Source organism: Seriola lalandi, unplaced genomic scaffold (genome assembly GCF_002814215.2).
Source record: "Seriola lalandi dorsalis isolate HSWRI2012SDOR001 ecotype SW California unplaced genomic scaffold, Sedor1 jcf7180002054566, whole genome shotgun sequence".
In the NCBI taxonomy this organism is placed as follows: domain Eukaryota; kingdom Metazoa; phylum Chordata; class Actinopteri; order Carangiformes; family Carangidae; genus Seriola; species Seriola lalandi.
This window is the reverse complement of record NW_019525119.1, coordinates 377,483-396,374: the sequence shown is the minus strand read 5'-3', so window position 1 is coordinate 396,374 and position 18,892 is coordinate 377,483. Positions and strand designations below refer to the sequence as shown.

Here is an 18,892-nt window from a genome sequence, read left to right as displayed (position 1 = left end):
TCGTCATGTGCACACAGTTCTTTGGCCTATTATCCTGGTTTTAACCATATTCAGGATATGATATAGAACATGACCTGATTATTCATGGCTCTGCGTGGTTTCTATCAGTGTCAGGTTACTGTTCATCTGTGTCTTTTCAATGCCTCTCCTGACCACATTTTATAATATACAGTACCAGTCAAACATTTGGACAAACTTTCCCCGGTCACTCCAGCATTAACAGCAGCGCTGTAGAGTTGTGTTCACCCTAAATATCACTGCAGTGAATGCAAAACTGGCTTTGAGCAAACATCCGTATTTCTACCTTATCATCTGTTTGAACACTAGTCTCCATTTACAGGTGCCCACATGAGAAGTTAGGCCTCAGTTATCTGTAAAAACACTGTCATAAAGACTTATCTAAACAAACAGGAGGATTTAAAGTGTTGCCTGTCTAGGATGAATCAGGGTTCAGTGTTACCGACAGAGGGCGCTGTTGTCTTTTGCAAACAGGAGAGTCCCAGCCTCTTTACACAGTCCATGGTCCCAGCCCAGCAGCTCAGCAGCCGCCAGCAGCAGCTGACTCTCTCCGTGTCTCTGCGCTTTCACATCAGCAGGGTTCAATGTGTGTTTTCGCTGTTGTGAAACTTTTCGTTCGACACAACTAGAGAGCAGTTTTTTTTTTCTTTATTAAATTAAAGAAGCTCCATCTGGATTATTTCATGGCTCGACTTTGAAAAACGAAAAACAAATTCAGATCAAAGTGTCGGATCCGACAGAGGCCAGGTGAGTATCGAGTATCGGCGGAGAGATTGCATGAATGATCTTTGAGCAGCTGTAACATGTCATGATAGCTTCGTGTTGGTTAAACAACAGCAGCAGCTGGAGAACTGGGAGCTCCAGCCCATTAACACAAACCACGAACATGCATATGGAAACAAGAAACAAGCACAACACCACGATGAGCTAAATGTGTGTTCATCAAGTTGATATGTCTGTTTCATCTGCCATATGAGATTTAGGATGTGAAATTGTGAGTAAATAACATCCTGCATATACACTGGATGGTGAACAGGTGTGTGGAAGCGGCGTAGGTGACAGGTGGTCGTATAAGAAGAGAGGAATAGAAGAGGGAACGACCTGTTTCTCAGTAACGTGGAAATGTGTTTCTGTGAAGCTCCAGGCTGTTGTTAAAGTGCAGTGAATACCAGAGAGAGATTTACAAACAGTGATATGGCTTACAGTTTTCTTTGATAAAATAAAACCAGTATGGAATCAAAAGTTTATGTCATATGGAAAGGCATGGACAAACCAGAGAATACTATATAAACTCTCACAACAAATTGTGAGGGAAACACTGTGAGAAACATGTTAAATGTTTGGAGGAGGAAAAACATCAGTGGTTACATGAGGAATAGAATCAGCGTTCAAAAACCAGAGTGCAAAAACTCATACTGGTCAAATGTGGGTTTTTTTAAAACTATTTTTGTACAAAGCCTTTTTACTTCTGCCTGATGCTGCATATCAACAATATTAACAAGCAAGCAACAAAACAACACAGGCTTCCTCTCCTTACCTCACTGCATTGCACATTGCTGTGAGGTCAGGAGAGGAAGATTGCTCAGTGTCACTGTTACGATTGCAATAATAAGGTTTAAAAGAAAAAAAAAAGAAAGAAGAAGAATAAGGCAGTCTGTTATCTCGGTTAAGTCTCTGTAGTACGTCTGTTTTTTAACCTTGACTACTAATCTTTGGTTGTTGTGTCAGACTCAGCTTGGCCCTGAAGCTCCACTGATGTGGTTGTGGCTGCGGGTGCTGATGCTGGTTTGTGCTGCTTTTGAGTCCCCACAGATGTCAATATGATACAAGAATGACAAAATAAAACTTTCTTTGCTTTTTTTTTTTAAGTGGAGAAATACATAGGCCTTTGTGAAAGTGCACATTTTGTGCCAGTGCAGTATGGCTGCAACAAATGATGATTTTCATTATCAATTACTCTGTTCATCAGATTCATCAATTAGTCTATAAAATGTCAAAGGAGAGAGAAAAATGCCCATCACAGTTTCCCAGGGCTTTAGGTGTCACATTCAGATTTGTCTCATTAACAGCTGAAAACCTAAAGGTGTTTAATTTACAATGATATAAAACAGAGACGAGCAGCAAATACTCACATTTAGGAAGCGGTGCAACATGCTGCAGACATGCTTGAAGTTCAGTACCCTTCCTAGTAGTCTAACAGTGAGCTGTCTGAGGGGAACACGTGGTATTAGCACAGTAACAATGAGTTTTGCTGCTCTCCAAACTGATGTGGATAAATAGGGCTGTTCAGATGGTTTGAGCTGTCGACATGTTTATGTGTCTGTAAATCTTCAGAATGAGATTTATGTGAGCGTGTTTACAACAGAACTGTGTGTGGAGTTTACAGCATCTCAAGATGATTAAACAGGAATATCTGACATAAACACTTAATGTGACTCTTGATTAACTCTGTAACGGAGCAGAAAAAGAAAGGAATCCAAGTGGTTTTTTTTTTTTGTGACTCCACCTGTGTGATTTTCTGGTTGCTGACGTGGGTTTGACCATGTTGCCTGGTTACACCACAGTCACTGGTGCAGACCTTAGTGCAGTTTAATCTTGTGAGAGTGTTGCCCCCGCCGCCCCCACCCGCCATTTGCCCCCTCCATCCCTAGACTCAAATTCCACGCTCGGCCTCTTGGGAGCTCGTCTGTGCGTCACCGGTCTGGTCACAAAGACCTTCAGAGAATGCTTCCAGTCAACACAGAGGAGCCGCCGCGCTCAGCCTCCAGCCCTGTTAGTCCACAGCGATATGTGAAAAATGCTGCGCTGCTTTGACACACGTCAGAGCTCACGTCTCGGCCTCCTCACCGGAGCATGAGCATTAACTGTTTATCAGAAAGTGATGCAGGCTTTTCAGGACGGGCTCTAATGGCTTTCCGTCACAGATACTTGACATTTTTAAACTGATGATATGTTTGCATGCACACTGTTGTCCCAGTAATTGATCTTAAAATGATCTGGTTCCACCTTTGCAAATGTGAGGATGTCCTGCTTATTTTGGGTTCTATACCATTGGTCAGACAAACCAAGTAACTCAAAGTTGTCACCTGAGAATTTGTGATTTTGCTTTTCTTTGTTTGTTTTTTTTTTTTACTCTTTATTTGATATTTCCTCCATGAAACAATTAATCCGTGACTCCACATTAATTGAAAAAAAAAATCAACCAAATACCTGATAAAAAAAACAATAATCAGGGATTTCAGCTGTAAACCAAAGTCCTGGTTGACTGTTAGTAGTTACAGTATATTTAGCTGTTGTGTTCTTTAAGTTGAAGTTCAATATTTATTGCCACGGTGACCAAGTTGAGGAGCAATTCTTTACATTAAGTTAATGTAAAGAAACTGTGTCACTCCAGTTGATGTATCTGTGTGCTGTAATGGTAAATGGACTTCACTTATAAAGTCTTATCAACCACTCAGTGGAAGCCACATTCACCCATGCATTCATATAGAGCTTTTTCTAATATACACACACATTCACACACCGATGCTTCATTGAAGGAAATTTGGTGTTCAGTATCTGGATTGATCTTCCCGTTAGTGGACCACCCACTCCACCTCCTGAGCCACAGCCGCCCCGCTCTAACAGGCAACGATCAGGAATCTGGATTAGGTTAAAATAACATCCTGGTTTCTGTAGAAAAAACTGAGAGTGCAAACAAAGTATTTAGTTTGATATTGGTCCATTATATAGATTGGCCTTTGTTGGTACAATATCTTAAGTGGATTTAGCTTGTGATGAAGGAATTAGCACATTTTTTTGGGGAAGCAAATATGTTCGACTGGGATGTGATGCCGATGTCAAATAGCAGAGTGTTGCCTTGAAATAATTAGTTAATAGTTCTGCTAATAGTTAGCAGATTGCTGCAGGTTCATGATTTATTCTTACTGTCAGTCTGTTCGGGTCATGTGTTTCTGATTCAGAGCAGCAACAGGTAGAAGTCTCATGTGGTGCGTATGTTCCTGCATATGTTTGGTGGTAGGTTTGACAGAGTATTGATTGATAGTAGTTGACCTCAGAGTCATTGATGTCTGAATTAAGAGAGCACAGTGGGGCGCAGTTTGGTTGCTTTTGAATTTGTCTTTGTAGTTATAGCTCATAGAGCCCCTGGGACTTCAAAACTCTTTAGCCTTTGATCAGACAGTGAGAGTAAAAAGTGCTGCCTCACTGCTGCTCTTCCTGTCCCTGTGGCAGGACGTCCTTGCAGCTTCTGGGTCATTGTCCCCGCCGAGTGACACGCGGGCCTGAGTGACGGCAGCCAGGTCACCGGCCGGCGTCGCCCTGTATGTGGTCTCGCTGACATTGTGGGATCTGTCATGTTGCTGCAGTAGGACATTTATAGATGTGTGCTTTGTGCAGTCCCACATGACATGCAGCTCAACCGACACAATTACACAGATCAACTCCGGGTCTCTGTGGTGCATCTGTGCAGCATCAGGGGAATGAGTCTCCTAATAAAGCCACTGTCATTAAATTTAATTATCTTCTCTTTATGCCCGCCCTCCGGTCAGCTGCTGCCTGTGGGTCAGGTATGCACTGATGTGTAATTAGCTGGATAGGTTGTACTATGTATGTCTCTCAGGGTATTTCAATTAAACTAGACCTATTGAACACAGATGACCACTATATAACAAAAAAATTCAAAATTACACATTTAAAATGATGAATGAAGGAAAACTGAGATTACACGACACAGATTTTTACAGCTCAGCCTTGTTCTTTTTTCTGTCCACTAAGATATTAGAATACCTAAGTTGTAACAGCAAAATACTGCAAATTTAAATATTTGTTTTGAAGCAAGAACACCATGCATAATCAAAAATTTAAACTAATTTCTATGACACGTGTCCCTGATTTAACTGGTTAACTAACTCGGTATTTGTATGAATATGTTTAATATTCTTAGGCTACTGATAGCAAAACATTTCCCCCTGATATTCTACATATAAAAATGGATTTAACTAAATACTTGCAGAAGTGAATGAATGCATGAATGATAACTGTAAGGATGTTACTCATATCCTAGTGAGGAAGTGTTTGTATGTACAGATCAACACATTTGTAAATAGTTATTGTGTAAAGCTTTATATTGATTTCATTATATAGTAATTCCCGTTATTTTTTTTATACTGACATACAACAATTCTCCACCGCCCTGCACTGATGCTGGACAGCACAGTAAATTACATGGAGGGAAGAGGTTGCTTAGCAACTGGAACACAGCAGGTAAAACATCTTTGGTTTCAGCATTGTACAATAACAGAGCTCTAGGTGTTAGTTTAACACATGAACAGTTCTTCCTACTGTGATAATATGTTGTATTTCTGTGAAATATAACTTGGACTGCTATATATAGGCTGAAATAATTCAGAGATTCGCTCGACACACTGACTCAAGCAAAGCTGTGGTTCACCCTGAACTGTTTTATTTTGTTATATTCACGTTGTTGTTTTATCCTAATTCATTGAAGACGGGCTAGTCCTGTGTTCACGAACATGCCTGATGTAAACAAACCTGTGGCAGTGTCATAATTGAATGGTAGCAGTGAAAGAAGGTTCATATCTTAGACTTGGTGTCCGGTAAAGCTTTTGTTTTCAATCCCAAACTGTGCTTTTAATGAATCATGGGAAAAGCACAAATGCTACTTAAATATGCACTAAACCATATTTATTATATAAACAATGGATCAAATGATACCGCTAATGTGAAAGGTGTCATCCATAGTCACAAACACACAGAGATTTATCACTGCCTACTGCTAACATCTTCTCTGTAACAACTTTATAAGGTGATAATAGGTTATATTGTTGTATAGCTTCGTTCTCTGCCTCAAGTGGCCAATATTGTATTATTGCTACTTTAATAAATGTGAACATACTGTATAAAGCATTGCCAGTTGGCATATGTAAGCATCTTCGCGTAGTTTCCTGACCCTGAGATCAAGAAAGTCTCCTTCGTAAAATCCATTGATAATTATCATTATTATTATTATTTTGCAGGGCAATTTCCTCGTGTAAATTCTCATTTTTATGTTTAAGATATGTGTATGATGGATTAAGCCTTTAAACGAGGGAGAAATGTGAGTGCTGAAAGCAAACAGAGAGAAGCTTGAACAGTATTTGGGACTGTCTACTCTCTAGTTCACACCACACACTACCAAGCCCCACCCCTACTTGTTGTGATGGAGAGTGCAAAGACACACAGAGAGTTCTCACACCAAAGGACCGGCCATGTAACTGGTTTCACTGGAATGTGGTAATGAATGCAAATAGAGTAGAGGCTCGAGTATCTCCGCCCACAAGCGACTCGGCCTGCCAGCGCTCAGCGTTTTTCCCTAAGTGATGAGGCAAGTGGTGTCAGTGGACTGGCATTCATCGCACTGTGGGAGCGTATGGTCTCACGGTCTGCTGAGAAGACTGATAAATAAACAGTTTCCTACAAATCTTGTCAGTGTGTCTGATGAGGTTTAACTATTTGCCATTGTCTTGAACGTTGATGTTTTCCACCTTATGCTCACTTCCAACTCTCTGGTGTTGCAAACCCATTTAATTTCACTGGTTGGTTTGCTGTCATAGCTAGTGACAAGTTCTAACACATTCACTTTTCTTTCTTTTCCAGATTTATGCTGATCACAGAGACTGGGACACCCAATACATGCTCCTCGAGACCTTTTCCCACACAGGTCAGTGTCTCTGTTGTAGACCGTGTCTCTCGTTCGAGTCAGCTGTTGCCACCAGCGTCCCCGGCCTCTACTGTAATTGAGAGAAGGATTAGATTACAAACATTGCTACACCAGTCTATCCATTATTAACCTCCTAAGACCCGAGCTCTATTCTTTGCTATATAGGCTGATTGGGACCTGAGAAAAATGATGTCCACATATGAGGACATTAGTTTTAAATTTCGATTACTGAGTGGCAGTATAATATCCTCATATGTGGTCACCAGGCCTTTGTTGAGAAAAAGTTAGTATTGTGGTCTAGAGAACCCAAAATGTGAGGTCCACATATGTGGACGCCAGGTCCTAGGAGGTTAATCTGACCCAGTATACATAAATCTTTCATATCTGCAGTCACACTATGAACGGCCTGTGCTGTGAGGTGCTGCCCTCTGGTGATAAAAAACAGAGTTTACAGTGCTGTTGTAAATGGCGGCGAGCAGGCTGTGGCAGTTTGAATATGTTTTTTTTTCTTATTCTGAAATGTGTCCCGTGGTATCATCGCTTGCTGAGGGGAATACCACAGATTTTACACATGAAGTCCGGTCACGTGTAGAGGTTGAATTATGTCATTTGAAGGTTAACCATAGCTAACATGAGGTTTCAGTAGTGGTCGTCTGTTGAATCAGGTGGGAAACTCCAACAGTCACAGTAATTTTATTACAAATTCCACTCTTTCTGTTGCCGTGCCTCTCCTGTGGCTCAACAGAAACAGGGATCATCTCACTTACTTTAACTTTAGAGGATGCGTACTTCATTTGTCTAAAGACTAAAACGAAGCTCTGTGTGGAGATTTTCCCCAACCACTTACAGTGGAATTACATTAGAAAGACATTTCTTTACAGCCATCGTAAACAGGAGGAGTGATTACAGCAACCAGTAACTATTTCAGTGTACATGTGGGTATAGCAGTACTGCATTAAAAATGTGAACGTATCCTCTAAGCAGCTCACGCCTTGTAGTAATAAATTTACTCCACATGATGGCAGCATTGTGCAGTCTATTCCACTCAGCTGTTGTAGCGCTCTTCCTACTATACTGTATAATGCTTGAAAAAAAAATCAGTTTGCTAAAACCCTCTTTCTTTGTTTATTTGCTTTTGCTATTGAATCACTGTGAATCAGGGAGTCATCAATTTTTTTTTTTTTATAACTTTAGCATGTACACCTGCTGCACTCCGTTTTTCTATTTTTATCTGTATTTTCACATGTGATGGACATTCATGTGTGGTGGCATATGTTGCTTTAAGGCTCATCATCGCAGTGCATTAAAAGGTTTTTCACGCAGGAAATATTCTGCACATACGTGAGTGCAACACAATAAAACTCAAACTTCCCCTCCGTAGGGAAAAATGAGGCAGGACAGTGGATTTCTAACGGCACCCAGAGAAAGAAACATTGACCAATAATCAGTACAAGGTAGTTTTGAATTAAGTTAAGTACAATGTCGTTTGTGGGGCAGTCCCTCAACTCAACGGAAAGAACAGGACAAAAAACTTTTTAAAATTAGCTCTAGCTCAGAAAAAGGGAAAATACCTCTAGACGTGACTTCCTAAACACACACATATTATGAGAGGGGAAAAAAGTGACCCAGTCGACATGCAGGTGTTAAACAAAGGCTCTTTTTTGCCAGTGTGCAGGTGTGTTGCTAATCAGCTCCAGGGCCTCTGTCTATTGTGCACAGTTGGCAGAAACAGAAACCTGCTTCCTATTAATGGATTCAGCACTGATACCACTGGTTATTTGTGGGAAATGATAAATCATCCAAACCCCTGCTTGCATTTTGAACACCTGATTGTATTGATCATTACATAACAACAAGGTTTCGGGTAAGGATGTTTACTGAATACACTAGACCGGGGTGTAGGTGTCAGGTTGAATGAAAGTTTGGGCTTGCTGCAACTTGAGCTTCTCAGTGCCAGGATGTGTGTTTATACATGTAGGAGGAGGTTTACACATTTACTGCATTATTGTTGCACCCAGGGGAGATCTCAGGCCTCTTCAGGCATGTTCTCCATCCTGTTTCATAAGTATCTGCTCATATATGGGCATCTTCCTTCTGCTCTGTTGCACTACGTCTGCTTCCTGAACAACCAGCTCTTTCCTTCCAAATCTTCCTCCCACTCCCCCCCCCTCCTCTTCACGCACGCACACACACACACACACACACACACATACACACTCCTACTCATGTTGGTTAGCTACGGGGCAGAGGCGGGAGTGGCTGTTCCTTGTGCAGGAAGTAATGTGGTTAATACTCATTTGATCACCAGTTCTGATGGCTTGCATCCATGACCAGCAAGCCGGCACTGGTTATGTATGGTTTATGTTTTTTTTTTTTTTTTTCGTGGTTGCAGGTTCCATCTGTAGCCATATGTTAATACAGATGGAAATAGCTTATATGTCTGCACGTGAAGCTGTGTGTTTCTCTCATGCCACACATGCTACGCTTTGAATTTCTTTAGAAGCAGAAGAAAAAACCTGTTTGATCTGCGAGAGACAGATCTGAATGTATTCTTTTTCTCATGTACAATATCTTTAGAAGCTTTCTTCTCTTCCCAGGATCTATGATGTAGTTTGTGTTGCTTATAGAAATAAATCTTAGACTCGCAGAGATTTATGTTCTCAATGTTATCTATGGACATGGACCCCCGATTCTGGAAATTCAAACCAGGATCCGTGTGCACTGGGTGGCCTCTGAGTGCCCTAGATGCATGCAAATACCACTTGAGATTAGCTGTGCTATCTGCACAGCTATAATGTAGACACATGTTGGCTTTGAAGTAGGACTAATAGTCTCATTAACTTTTTGCCACAGGGCTTAGAAAGTATCACTAGTGTGCCGCTGGGGCTTCTTCAGCCACTGAATTCAACCTTTTTCATGTTCACCTGAAAAAATATTTACAACATGAACCACATGCATCAGATTAATAATATAAATGTTATGTAGTTTATTAGCACAGGGATGTTTCCCATGTGATGGGAAAAGTTATGGGAAGAAAACAGAATGTTAACCCCCGAGCCAACATCGAGCCTACACAAAACCATTAGTGTGGATGAATTATTACTGCAGGTTCAGATGTGCAATTACCATGCCCCCCCCCCCCTTGCCTCTTTGTGACATATTATCAACCCACTCAACAACTAGGTCACTGCAGATCCTGTTTCCATGGGTAGGATTCTCACAGAACTGCCTGCCAGGTGCTGTCTTCACCTCTGTCTGTGGAGGGAATTGCATGCAAGGTTATGTGTATATATTGTTTTTATCCAGGCTAGCGTCATGTCTCTGGGGATGGATACGTCAGCAGGCCGGTCTACTGCTTACTTATAGGTCCAGCACGACGACCAAATCTCGACCAAGTTTTGCACAGACATTAATGGTCGCAAGAGGATGAACCCTGCAGATTTTGGTGATGCTCTGACTACTCTTTTTACTTCCTTTTTGTTTTTTGTTTTTGTGAAATGTCTTGAAAGGGAAGTACGCTAATTTTACACATCAAATTCTGTACAGGTCTTGAGGAATGCTACGGCATATGTGAAGTGGTTTCAAACCTTTTTTGGACACAGAGGCAGCTGCAGAAAATCAGATAAAAAATCTGAGGCTGTGATGTTAGCCCGCTCCGCATCTCTGCTTGAGGCTAGCCACTAATAGCATTACCCACTTTCAATCTTGGACTGAACTGTTATCAGTCTAGTTGCATTGTGGGTAATGTAGGTGCCAGGAGTTGACAAGGAAAAAGAATGTGTGGAATAAAAAAAGATGATAGGATGCTTCACTGCTGAGGTGGTGGGGTGCTCTTTTGAAAGGGTTGCATGAGATTTTGTAGAGATATGCGTGGTCCCCAGAGGATGACGACTGCCTGACCTCTCTTCTGCCATCACCAGCAGGTCAAAGTTTTCACTTATCCAGAGAAATATCTCCACATCTATTAGATGCATTTGCACAAATATCTGTACAATATCACTTTAGTGATCCCAAATGGTTCAGACATTCATATTCCCCTCAGGATGAATTATACTCTCACTCACTTTGATGATCTTTTGACTTTTCCTCTGATGCATCAGGTCAAATTTTTAATTTGTTCAAAACGTCAGTCTATGACCAAATACCTGTTTAGTGCTTTCTGTTTAGTGGTAATTAGCAAATGTCAGCATGCTAACATGCTAGACCAAGAGGGTGAACATGCTAAATATTTTCCTTGTTTAACATCAGCAACATGCTAATGTTAGCTCAAAGCACTGCTGTGTTGGAAGTACAGTCTCACAGAGCTGCTGTGGTGCTGTACACTTGTTTCAGTTCTTTGTCATTCTACATGCTTGTGTTCAATATCCTACAAAGTGCTTCTGCATAGCAACACAATGTTTCTCTTAAAAACCCCTGTAATCATGGCAGCAGGGTCCTGACAATAAACAGTCCACACAACTTTCTTTATCTGTTCAGTTGCTGCCGTGTCCACTTTGAGACACTCTTGTGCCACGTGTCTGCCAGACAAGAATTCCAGCCACCCTGATCTTTGCTGGAGGAGCCGTCCAGGGAATGTCGGCATCCAGTTAACAAACATAAGGGTCTGGCAGTTAGGAGAGGAAGACCAAGCAGCAGTCAGGATGTCACCCTGCCCAGAAAATCTGCCCAGCCACTGGTTACATGCCTGACATTCTTTTCTACAAGCTACTCTTTCCTGGTTTGATTTTTTTTCCTGAAACGTTTTCCTCCACCAGACGGTGGCAAAGGAAATATTTTCCAGTCCAGAAATAAGTTGTCTTTGACTGCTTTGCCTTGCACGTATACACTTGGTGGTCTGTAGCGCTGTAAAAATGCACCTTTGATTGATGTTCATTAGGGGCGAAACAGGGTGGTATGCTGCTCAGCATTGCAGCCGCGTTCCATTGGAGTTACACTGTTCTGAAAACAAACCGCTGCAACCGGCCCGCACATACTTTCCCTGTGAGATCCTGGTCGGTGCTTTGAATGAATACAGCATTATAATGCTCCAAAATGCATGACTGAAAAAGGCTCAGTCATCAGTTGAAGTCTCTGCACCAGACAGGGTATGAATATCATATAATCTATGTCATTGTTAGCTGAGGTAAAGCAGAGAAGATGAGTTCCTTATTTTAGATAATAAGCAGGTTAACATTGCATTAAATAACAGACCTCTGCCCTTTAAAGGAGCAGACTTGTCTGGGTCTTTGTAACCTCATGATGGCATAAATGTTTTCACTCACGTAAATCATTTACTCTAGCGTGATAATGTGTATTCAGAAGTGTGTTTACCTTGCATTGTCAAACCACATTCTGGTATTTGTACTCAGCAAGAAAAGCTGTTGAGTTTTACCTCCAGACAGTGACACAAAGGTTCTGTAATAAATCTTGTGAGTGGATTCAGTAGACTGTGGTAGTTAGTATGCATGTGTGCAGGCCTTTGAATTAAGATAAATGCATATTTCACATTCCTCCTTTGCAAATATCTATACGTTTCCTTGGAATTTTAACTCTCATAACACTTGTCACATCCGATTCACGTGTTGGCGTTCATCTGCTACTGAGCAGCATAGAGAGCGTGAGCACAAACATGTGCCTATTTGCATGAGTGAAGGCACAACAGGAGACATACGGTTTTAGCTTTTGCCACCACAGTGTCACACCCAGGTCTATACTGAACCTACACCCAAGACTCTTTTTTTTTCAGATTCTCTTGTTGCTGCTTTCTCATTTTGCAGAACTTCACCATGATGAATTGTGCGCAACTGCCACAACTTCAAGGAGGAAAAGAGATGTGTCTCCTCTCTTCGCCTTATCACAACATGAAAGGTCTTTGCCCCCACTGCTTGAGAGACTCTTTCATTCTCAGTTTCCTCAAAATGAAACTGTACAGCTCCCTGGTGGAAGAAGAAGTACTCATATCATAAAGTGGCTATAATTAATATTTTCATATCATCAAAGAATCAAGTGGCAAATATGGAAACAATGTGATAGTATGTAAAAGTGGTCGCTTGCAGTGTTGAACCCACAGACACTTTTTGTCTGAACCTACAGCTTCCTTCGGTTTATGGAGCTTCATAGAGAGACCACTCTCTTACGTTGTTGCTTTCAGCCACAGCAGGCAGCTGTTTTCACTGGAAAAGCTCTAAAACAATGTTGCTCCATAACGATAAAAAAAAGATGATTTTTTTGCAGGAGCATTTTTGCCTTTAATATGAATCCAGGCAGAAAATAAGGGATGAGATAGAGAGAGGCATGACAGTCTTAGACACAGCTGCTTTGAGCTAAATGCTGATTTCAGCATGCTATCATGCTCACAGTGACAATGCTTACATGGTTAACATGCTGATTTTTGACAGGTCCAATGTTTAACATGTTGAGTCTTAGTTTAGCATGTTAGCATGCTAACATCTGCTAATCAGCACTAAATACAAAGAACTAATGTGGCTTATGGGATACTGCGAGCATTGCTGATATGCATCATATTTTATAATCTCATCACGTGTTTTGTATGTAAAATGTTAATCTGCAAATGAACTAGAAACTATAGCTGTAATATAAATGTAAAAGGTGCAATATTCATGTCTAAAATGTGTAAGGATAAAGTGCAAAAACGAATAAATACAAGTAAAATAATAGTACTATAATACTTATGTACTTTCCATCTCAGAGAGAGTTATATTTTACAGGGATGCTGTAAACGTTTCTCAGACAAACAATCAGCAGGAAAGTAAATGAAACGTGTGAGCTCCCTCTGAAAACGTGCACTTTGTGCCTGCAGTGCTGCAGTGAACCTTGTGCGGATCTGGGTGAGGTGCATGTTTGGGATTCTTTCACTGTTAATAATACCTTCCTCATTGCTCTGAATCGCTCAGCTCACCGTGTATGCAAACTCTCTGGTAATAACGTGTAGGGCCAAAGGGCGGATTACTAATGCACCAAGACTTCAGGCTCACAATCAGGTGGCTTCCAGACAGAGAGATGTCATGAGACAAAAGCTGCAACCAGTTGTGGAGCCTCCCTAAAAGGACACTTTGGAAGTGGTGTCCACCCCAATGGCTCTTACGTCCACAGCCCTCTCCTCTGCCTCCCCCATGGCTGCTCATTATGTGCTGTTTAGTGCTCACTCAGCTCTGGGGCACTCCAAAGTTCACAGGAAGGAGAAGCGGGGGGAGTCATTCCTGTTACTGAGGTCAGAAGGCTGTGTTTTTTTCCCAGCCCTCCCCTTATTCTGTCTCTCTGTCTTTTGTTCATCATGATAAGCAGTCAGGTGGCAGCAGTGAGGAAGCCTCCCTATCACCTACCACCAACACGGTCCCTCAGTGCTGGGCATGTGCTGATTAGATCGTCTTCTTTAAATACACACACCACAAGACTTCTGTCATTTCCTAACCATTAAGTCTCTATTACCCTGTTGATGCAGTCACTTTATATGCGTGGTTCAAATAATCTGTCATGCAACATTCATACAGTTGATTCCATTTGATGCATTTTTTTTTTTTATTGTGTGCAATATTAGAATTGAAATGCATTGCTCCGAGTGGTGGAGCTGATTTTCTCCAGTGTAAAGAAGTTCATTAATACTCTGATCCACAAACCAAGTATCTGACATGACTGATATTTCTCCACTAAAGTTTCATGAGAAACATCATGAGGAAGCTTGATGTTAAATTCTTCCCCCCATTGTGTTTTCAATTTGAGAATATTGTTTTTGATGCCAGTAAAAATTCAACTCATTTAAAGGGGGATGGTTCATTCCCTAACCTTGCAAACAATAGTTTGCAATAGGCTGCCATATACAGTAGCTGTTGTGGAGCTTTCAATCACATAACAATTGTATGAGAACTGGGTGAACTCCATCTGCAGAGGAAGCTCCACGACAGCTACTAAATGGAGAACATAAAACAGAGCTGCAATTGCGTTATTGATCTTATCGTAGAACATTAATGCTGAAGTTATGTCTTTAGTATCATAGCCTGTTTTGTTATGGGAATTTTGGAGTTTTAGCAATCTGGGGAATTCTGCAGATAAACATTTTTTCACGAGTAGTAATTGAACTGGGTGATTCCAGTAGTTTTAGATATATATGTTTTACATTATAGTAAAAACATAGATATAGGATTTATTGTTTCCCTACCAGGATTTAGTCCTAGTAGCAGAAACATCATTTAGACATTTCATGGTTTCTATTTTATGAAAAATAGAAACTGATCAGTTGAAAACATAAAATGAGAGAGTATTCAGAGCCTTTATATTTTGTGTGTGGTCAGAATTTCCTTAAGGTTGAGGGGTTGCAGAGGGGAACTCTGGACTTACAACATCGTGTATTTCTAAAATCCTTGCAACTGTCCTGCATGGAAACTTATCTATTATCCTGCAGCTGTTAAAATGAAACCTGAAGTATGAAAGTTAAAAAGTTAAAAAATGGAAAACGTTACACCCAGTATCCCAGCAGTCTGTATCATGCTGAGTAAACCTTCCCTTGAAACAGAATCAATAAAAGAAAGACACAAAGAAACCTTAGCATGCATGTAAAATGATGACTGTGTGGGTGGGTGTCTGCTTGTAAGGCATGGGAGGCGGGAAGTGGGGAAAAGGTGAGAGAACTCTTGTTAGTAACCTCGAAGGAATGGCATGAAAAGGTCGGCTCTGGAGGCTCGGTGAGGCTGGGGAGGAAGAATTGCTGATGTTTATCCTAAAGCAACGGGCCGTGTAAGAAAAAAAAGAAAAAAAGTGTGTCGCCCTCTCGGATTGACATGTTATTCAGTTCCCCATGCCCTTACCCGACACTGTTTGCATCCCATATTACTGGTTTAGATGCTTGATCTGAAGTGAGCAAAACACGATCGGTGTGTGTTGCAGTTGGAGATGGAATGAGAGGAATTTTCTGCAGCTGGTTTTACATTCCCACATAGTTAGAGTGAAAGAGCTGATTTTGATGCACAGAAAGAAAAAAAAAAAAAAACCTTGTTAAGCAAAATGCACCAATTTCTGTTATTCACATGAAAGACAGGGAGGTGCATTGAGCTTGGAGTGTAAATGCCTGATCGTTGTAACAATGAGACCTGTGACTCGGTTTGTTCGGTGCCATGTGAGAGCGTCAGGCTAAAGGTGGTGTGAGAATGTGGGACTGTGGGTTTACTGAATTCCTATCCGGTGAGCGGAGCATTGGTTTCTGTCTAGACAAAGCTCAGTTGTCGGGGAGACCCGTGCAGATCCAGGGCTGCCCCGGTCTCCAGGAAGTATTGGTGGGAGACAGCGGGCTCTTTTTTTTTTTTTTCTTTTTTCTTCATCCTGCTAACTTTTCCCTCCTTGGGAGATTTCAACGAATGCAGTCAACTGTTCAGAGCATTTTTTTTTTTTTTTGGTCGGTGGTGGGAGTTTTTCTCCCATGGTAGGGTGGAGACAGTTTGGTGCATTTGGGCAGAGATATCAACGGCATAAAATTCTCACTGCTTTCATGTCTCCCACTCAACAGGAAATAGCAGCCTGGCCCACCTTGCACACAGGGCATTCACAGACAGACACACACACGCACGCACGCACACACACACACACACACACACACACACACACACACACGGATTCATGCACTCACTGGTGTAGGATACTGTGTCTTATCCATTGAATTTGCAACTTTTTACCTCCTGACACCAAACCACAAAAGCAACTCTCAATATCTCTGCTTGTGGAGCCGCTCTGTGCGGCTCTATTGTCTTTGAGTGAACAAGATAAGACAAAGACCGTCAGCGTGACGACTCGCAGCGCCGGACCAGGGAGCAGACAGGGCAGACTAAAGGGTTCATTAACTGTTACACTCAGCTGTGCCCTGAGGGCTCTTTCTTTGAGCCGTGTGCGTTGTTCCACTGAAGAGGCAGTTTCTTGTTTTCAGAGGATTTACAGTGATGACAGCTGAGTTATTAGGAGAAAGTAATCTGATCCGGAAAAAGACAAAAATAACCCAAACTGTATTCGTTCAAAGTTTTCCACACTTGTTGCTGGATTTTGAAAAAGAGGAGGAACATTAACCCTTATAGGCTGCAGGACCTTGTGTATGCCAAGGGGCGGCTATCAGGGAGAGTGGGTCGTCCACTAATCGGGAGGTTGGTGGTTCAATTCCCGGCTCCTCCAGTCCACATTGTGAAATGTGCTTGAGCAGAAAAGCGCTGTATGAATGTGTGTGTGAATGGGTGAATGTGACTTCCATTGTAAAGCACTTTGTGTTTGAGTAGATAAGTGCAGTCCATTCAACAAGTTTAGGCCCATTGTTAGTGTCAGTCTTAAAGTAGGAACTTAAAACTGAGAGTAGACATAGATACCAACTCCAGTATTACCCAATATAACCCTAACCCTTTAAGTGGAGTAGAAAGGATTTATTAACTTTAAAATATGTAATAGTACAGTCTGCTTATGTCCCACAACCTGAAATATAATTTTTATCTTCTAATTCTTCTTTTTTCCCCCACAGTTATGCACTTCACTGCACACCACTGGATGGCGAACAGAGGTGTTATCCCCTTTCTAAAACCCTGAGGCCAAAGGAGTTATCTGTTAGTTAGTTATCATCCTTTAAAACAGATGTTAACTGTATTAACTTAGTTAGGGACTTGCATGCATTATGCTGCTGTTGTTGATAAATTCACTGAACACAGAGTACAGCTGAGGCTGATGGGAACATCATTAGTCTTCATAATAACAGCACCTGTTTCAGGGCTGTGTAGTTCAAATTGAATTTCAATGTGATGATGACACTAGAGGAAAAGTCACAGGGTTAAACTAGAATTACTGCTTCGCGGTTGTACTGTATGCCTCCGCCACTCAGACTAGTTTCAGATTACATCCCTGTTTATTCAGGATAATACAGAATATTAAGCATTTGTGTGAAGTCTTGAGTTACGGCTGAAAAGTGTGCTGTGTACATCCTTGTGTCCCAGTGGACATTTGTGCCAAATGTGAAGAGATTCCCTTGAGGAGTTCCCGAGATACTGCGTTCACAAGGCCAATAATATGTTTTGTGAAGTCACTGTGACCTTGGCCTTTGACCTTTAGCCACCAAAATCCAATCGTTTCATTCATGAGTCCTAGTAAATGATGGTGTTAAATTTAAAGAAGTTCCATCAAGGCGTATGTGAGATATGGGACAGACGGACAGACAATCCGAAGACAATGAATACAAATTCTTCCTGACAGGGACGTGATTGTCTTTACCATACTTCATGGCCACCCAGAGAATAACTGTCAAGACATTTCACACACAACCATAAATGTCAACCTCATGGTGGCGCTAGAGGGACAGTCAGGGGATCACCAAAGGCAGCAGGATTCATCCTGTGGGGGCCATGAATGTCACTGCAATATATCCAATAGTTGTCGTGATATTTGAGCCTGGACCAAAGTGGTGGAGTGACTGAGTGTGACACTGCCATCCACAGAGCCACGCCACTGTCATGACAAAAAACGTCATTCTCATTACTACACTTGAGTCATACGCAGTGATCTGCATGCAACAGCTTGGCATGATGACCCCCACCCACATGCATTCGTGTGACAGCATTTCTGTATTAATAGTAACAGCTGGGGGCACATTGCATTGCATCTGGCCTTCCAGATTTAACTTCAGACATGGTAGCGCAGATTCTCTGTGTCACTTTTTTTCACTTCTCTAATCTCCCCAAAGCCAAAAAAAAACAAACAAAAAAAAACAATCAACTGAACACATGCAGGATGAAATGTAGCAAAAGAGAGCAGCACCTGGTTCACGGTTGTTTTAGCTGCTTCTCTTCCATTGATTTCTAAAAGTCACCAAAACTTCAAAGACAGCCCTAATCCGTGGATGTTACTCACTATACCTCTCCACAGGGTGTGTATGAAGGGCCATGCATGAACTTATATCTCAGGGAATCAGAAGCACATTACTCAAGGCTTTGAACTTTTAAACGGCTGTGACTGTCTGGCAGGGACACACACACACACTTATACACACTCACAGGAACCTGTTTTTCTGCACATGGGGCCCAGGTGGGAAGAAAAGGACAGGATGACAGAAACTGGAGTGAGAATCTGTTGTCCTTCAGCTGACCCCACCCTTGCCGAAGCTTGTTCCCTGCCGCTGCAAAGCTCAGGTGGGGGGGTGGG

At 41.7% G+C, this 18,892-nt stretch overlaps 1 protein-coding gene across 3 annotated transcripts in view; it reads left to right on the top strand.

The window, feature by feature from the left end:
- The first annotated feature begins 524 nt into the window (after window positions 1-524).
- gng12b (guanine nucleotide binding protein (G protein), gamma 12b) overlaps window positions 525-18,892 on the top strand; it is a 25,239-nt gene continuing 6,871 nt past the window's right edge. The window contains exons 1-2 of one of the 3 annotated variants that reach the window (XM_087176700.1): window positions 525-765; window positions 6,676-6,739. Coding sequence is in view for 1 of the 3 variants with exons in the window: in XM_087176699.1 (XP_087032825.1) it covers window positions 13,813-13,949 (137 nt within the window). In the remaining 2 variants the exon portion in view is untranslated. Of the gene's footprint in view, window positions 766-6,480; window positions 6,504-6,675; window positions 6,740-13,664; window positions 13,950-18,892 lie in introns of those variants that run through there. The other 2 variants (XM_087176701.1, XM_087176699.1) reach the window with 2 other exon arrangements.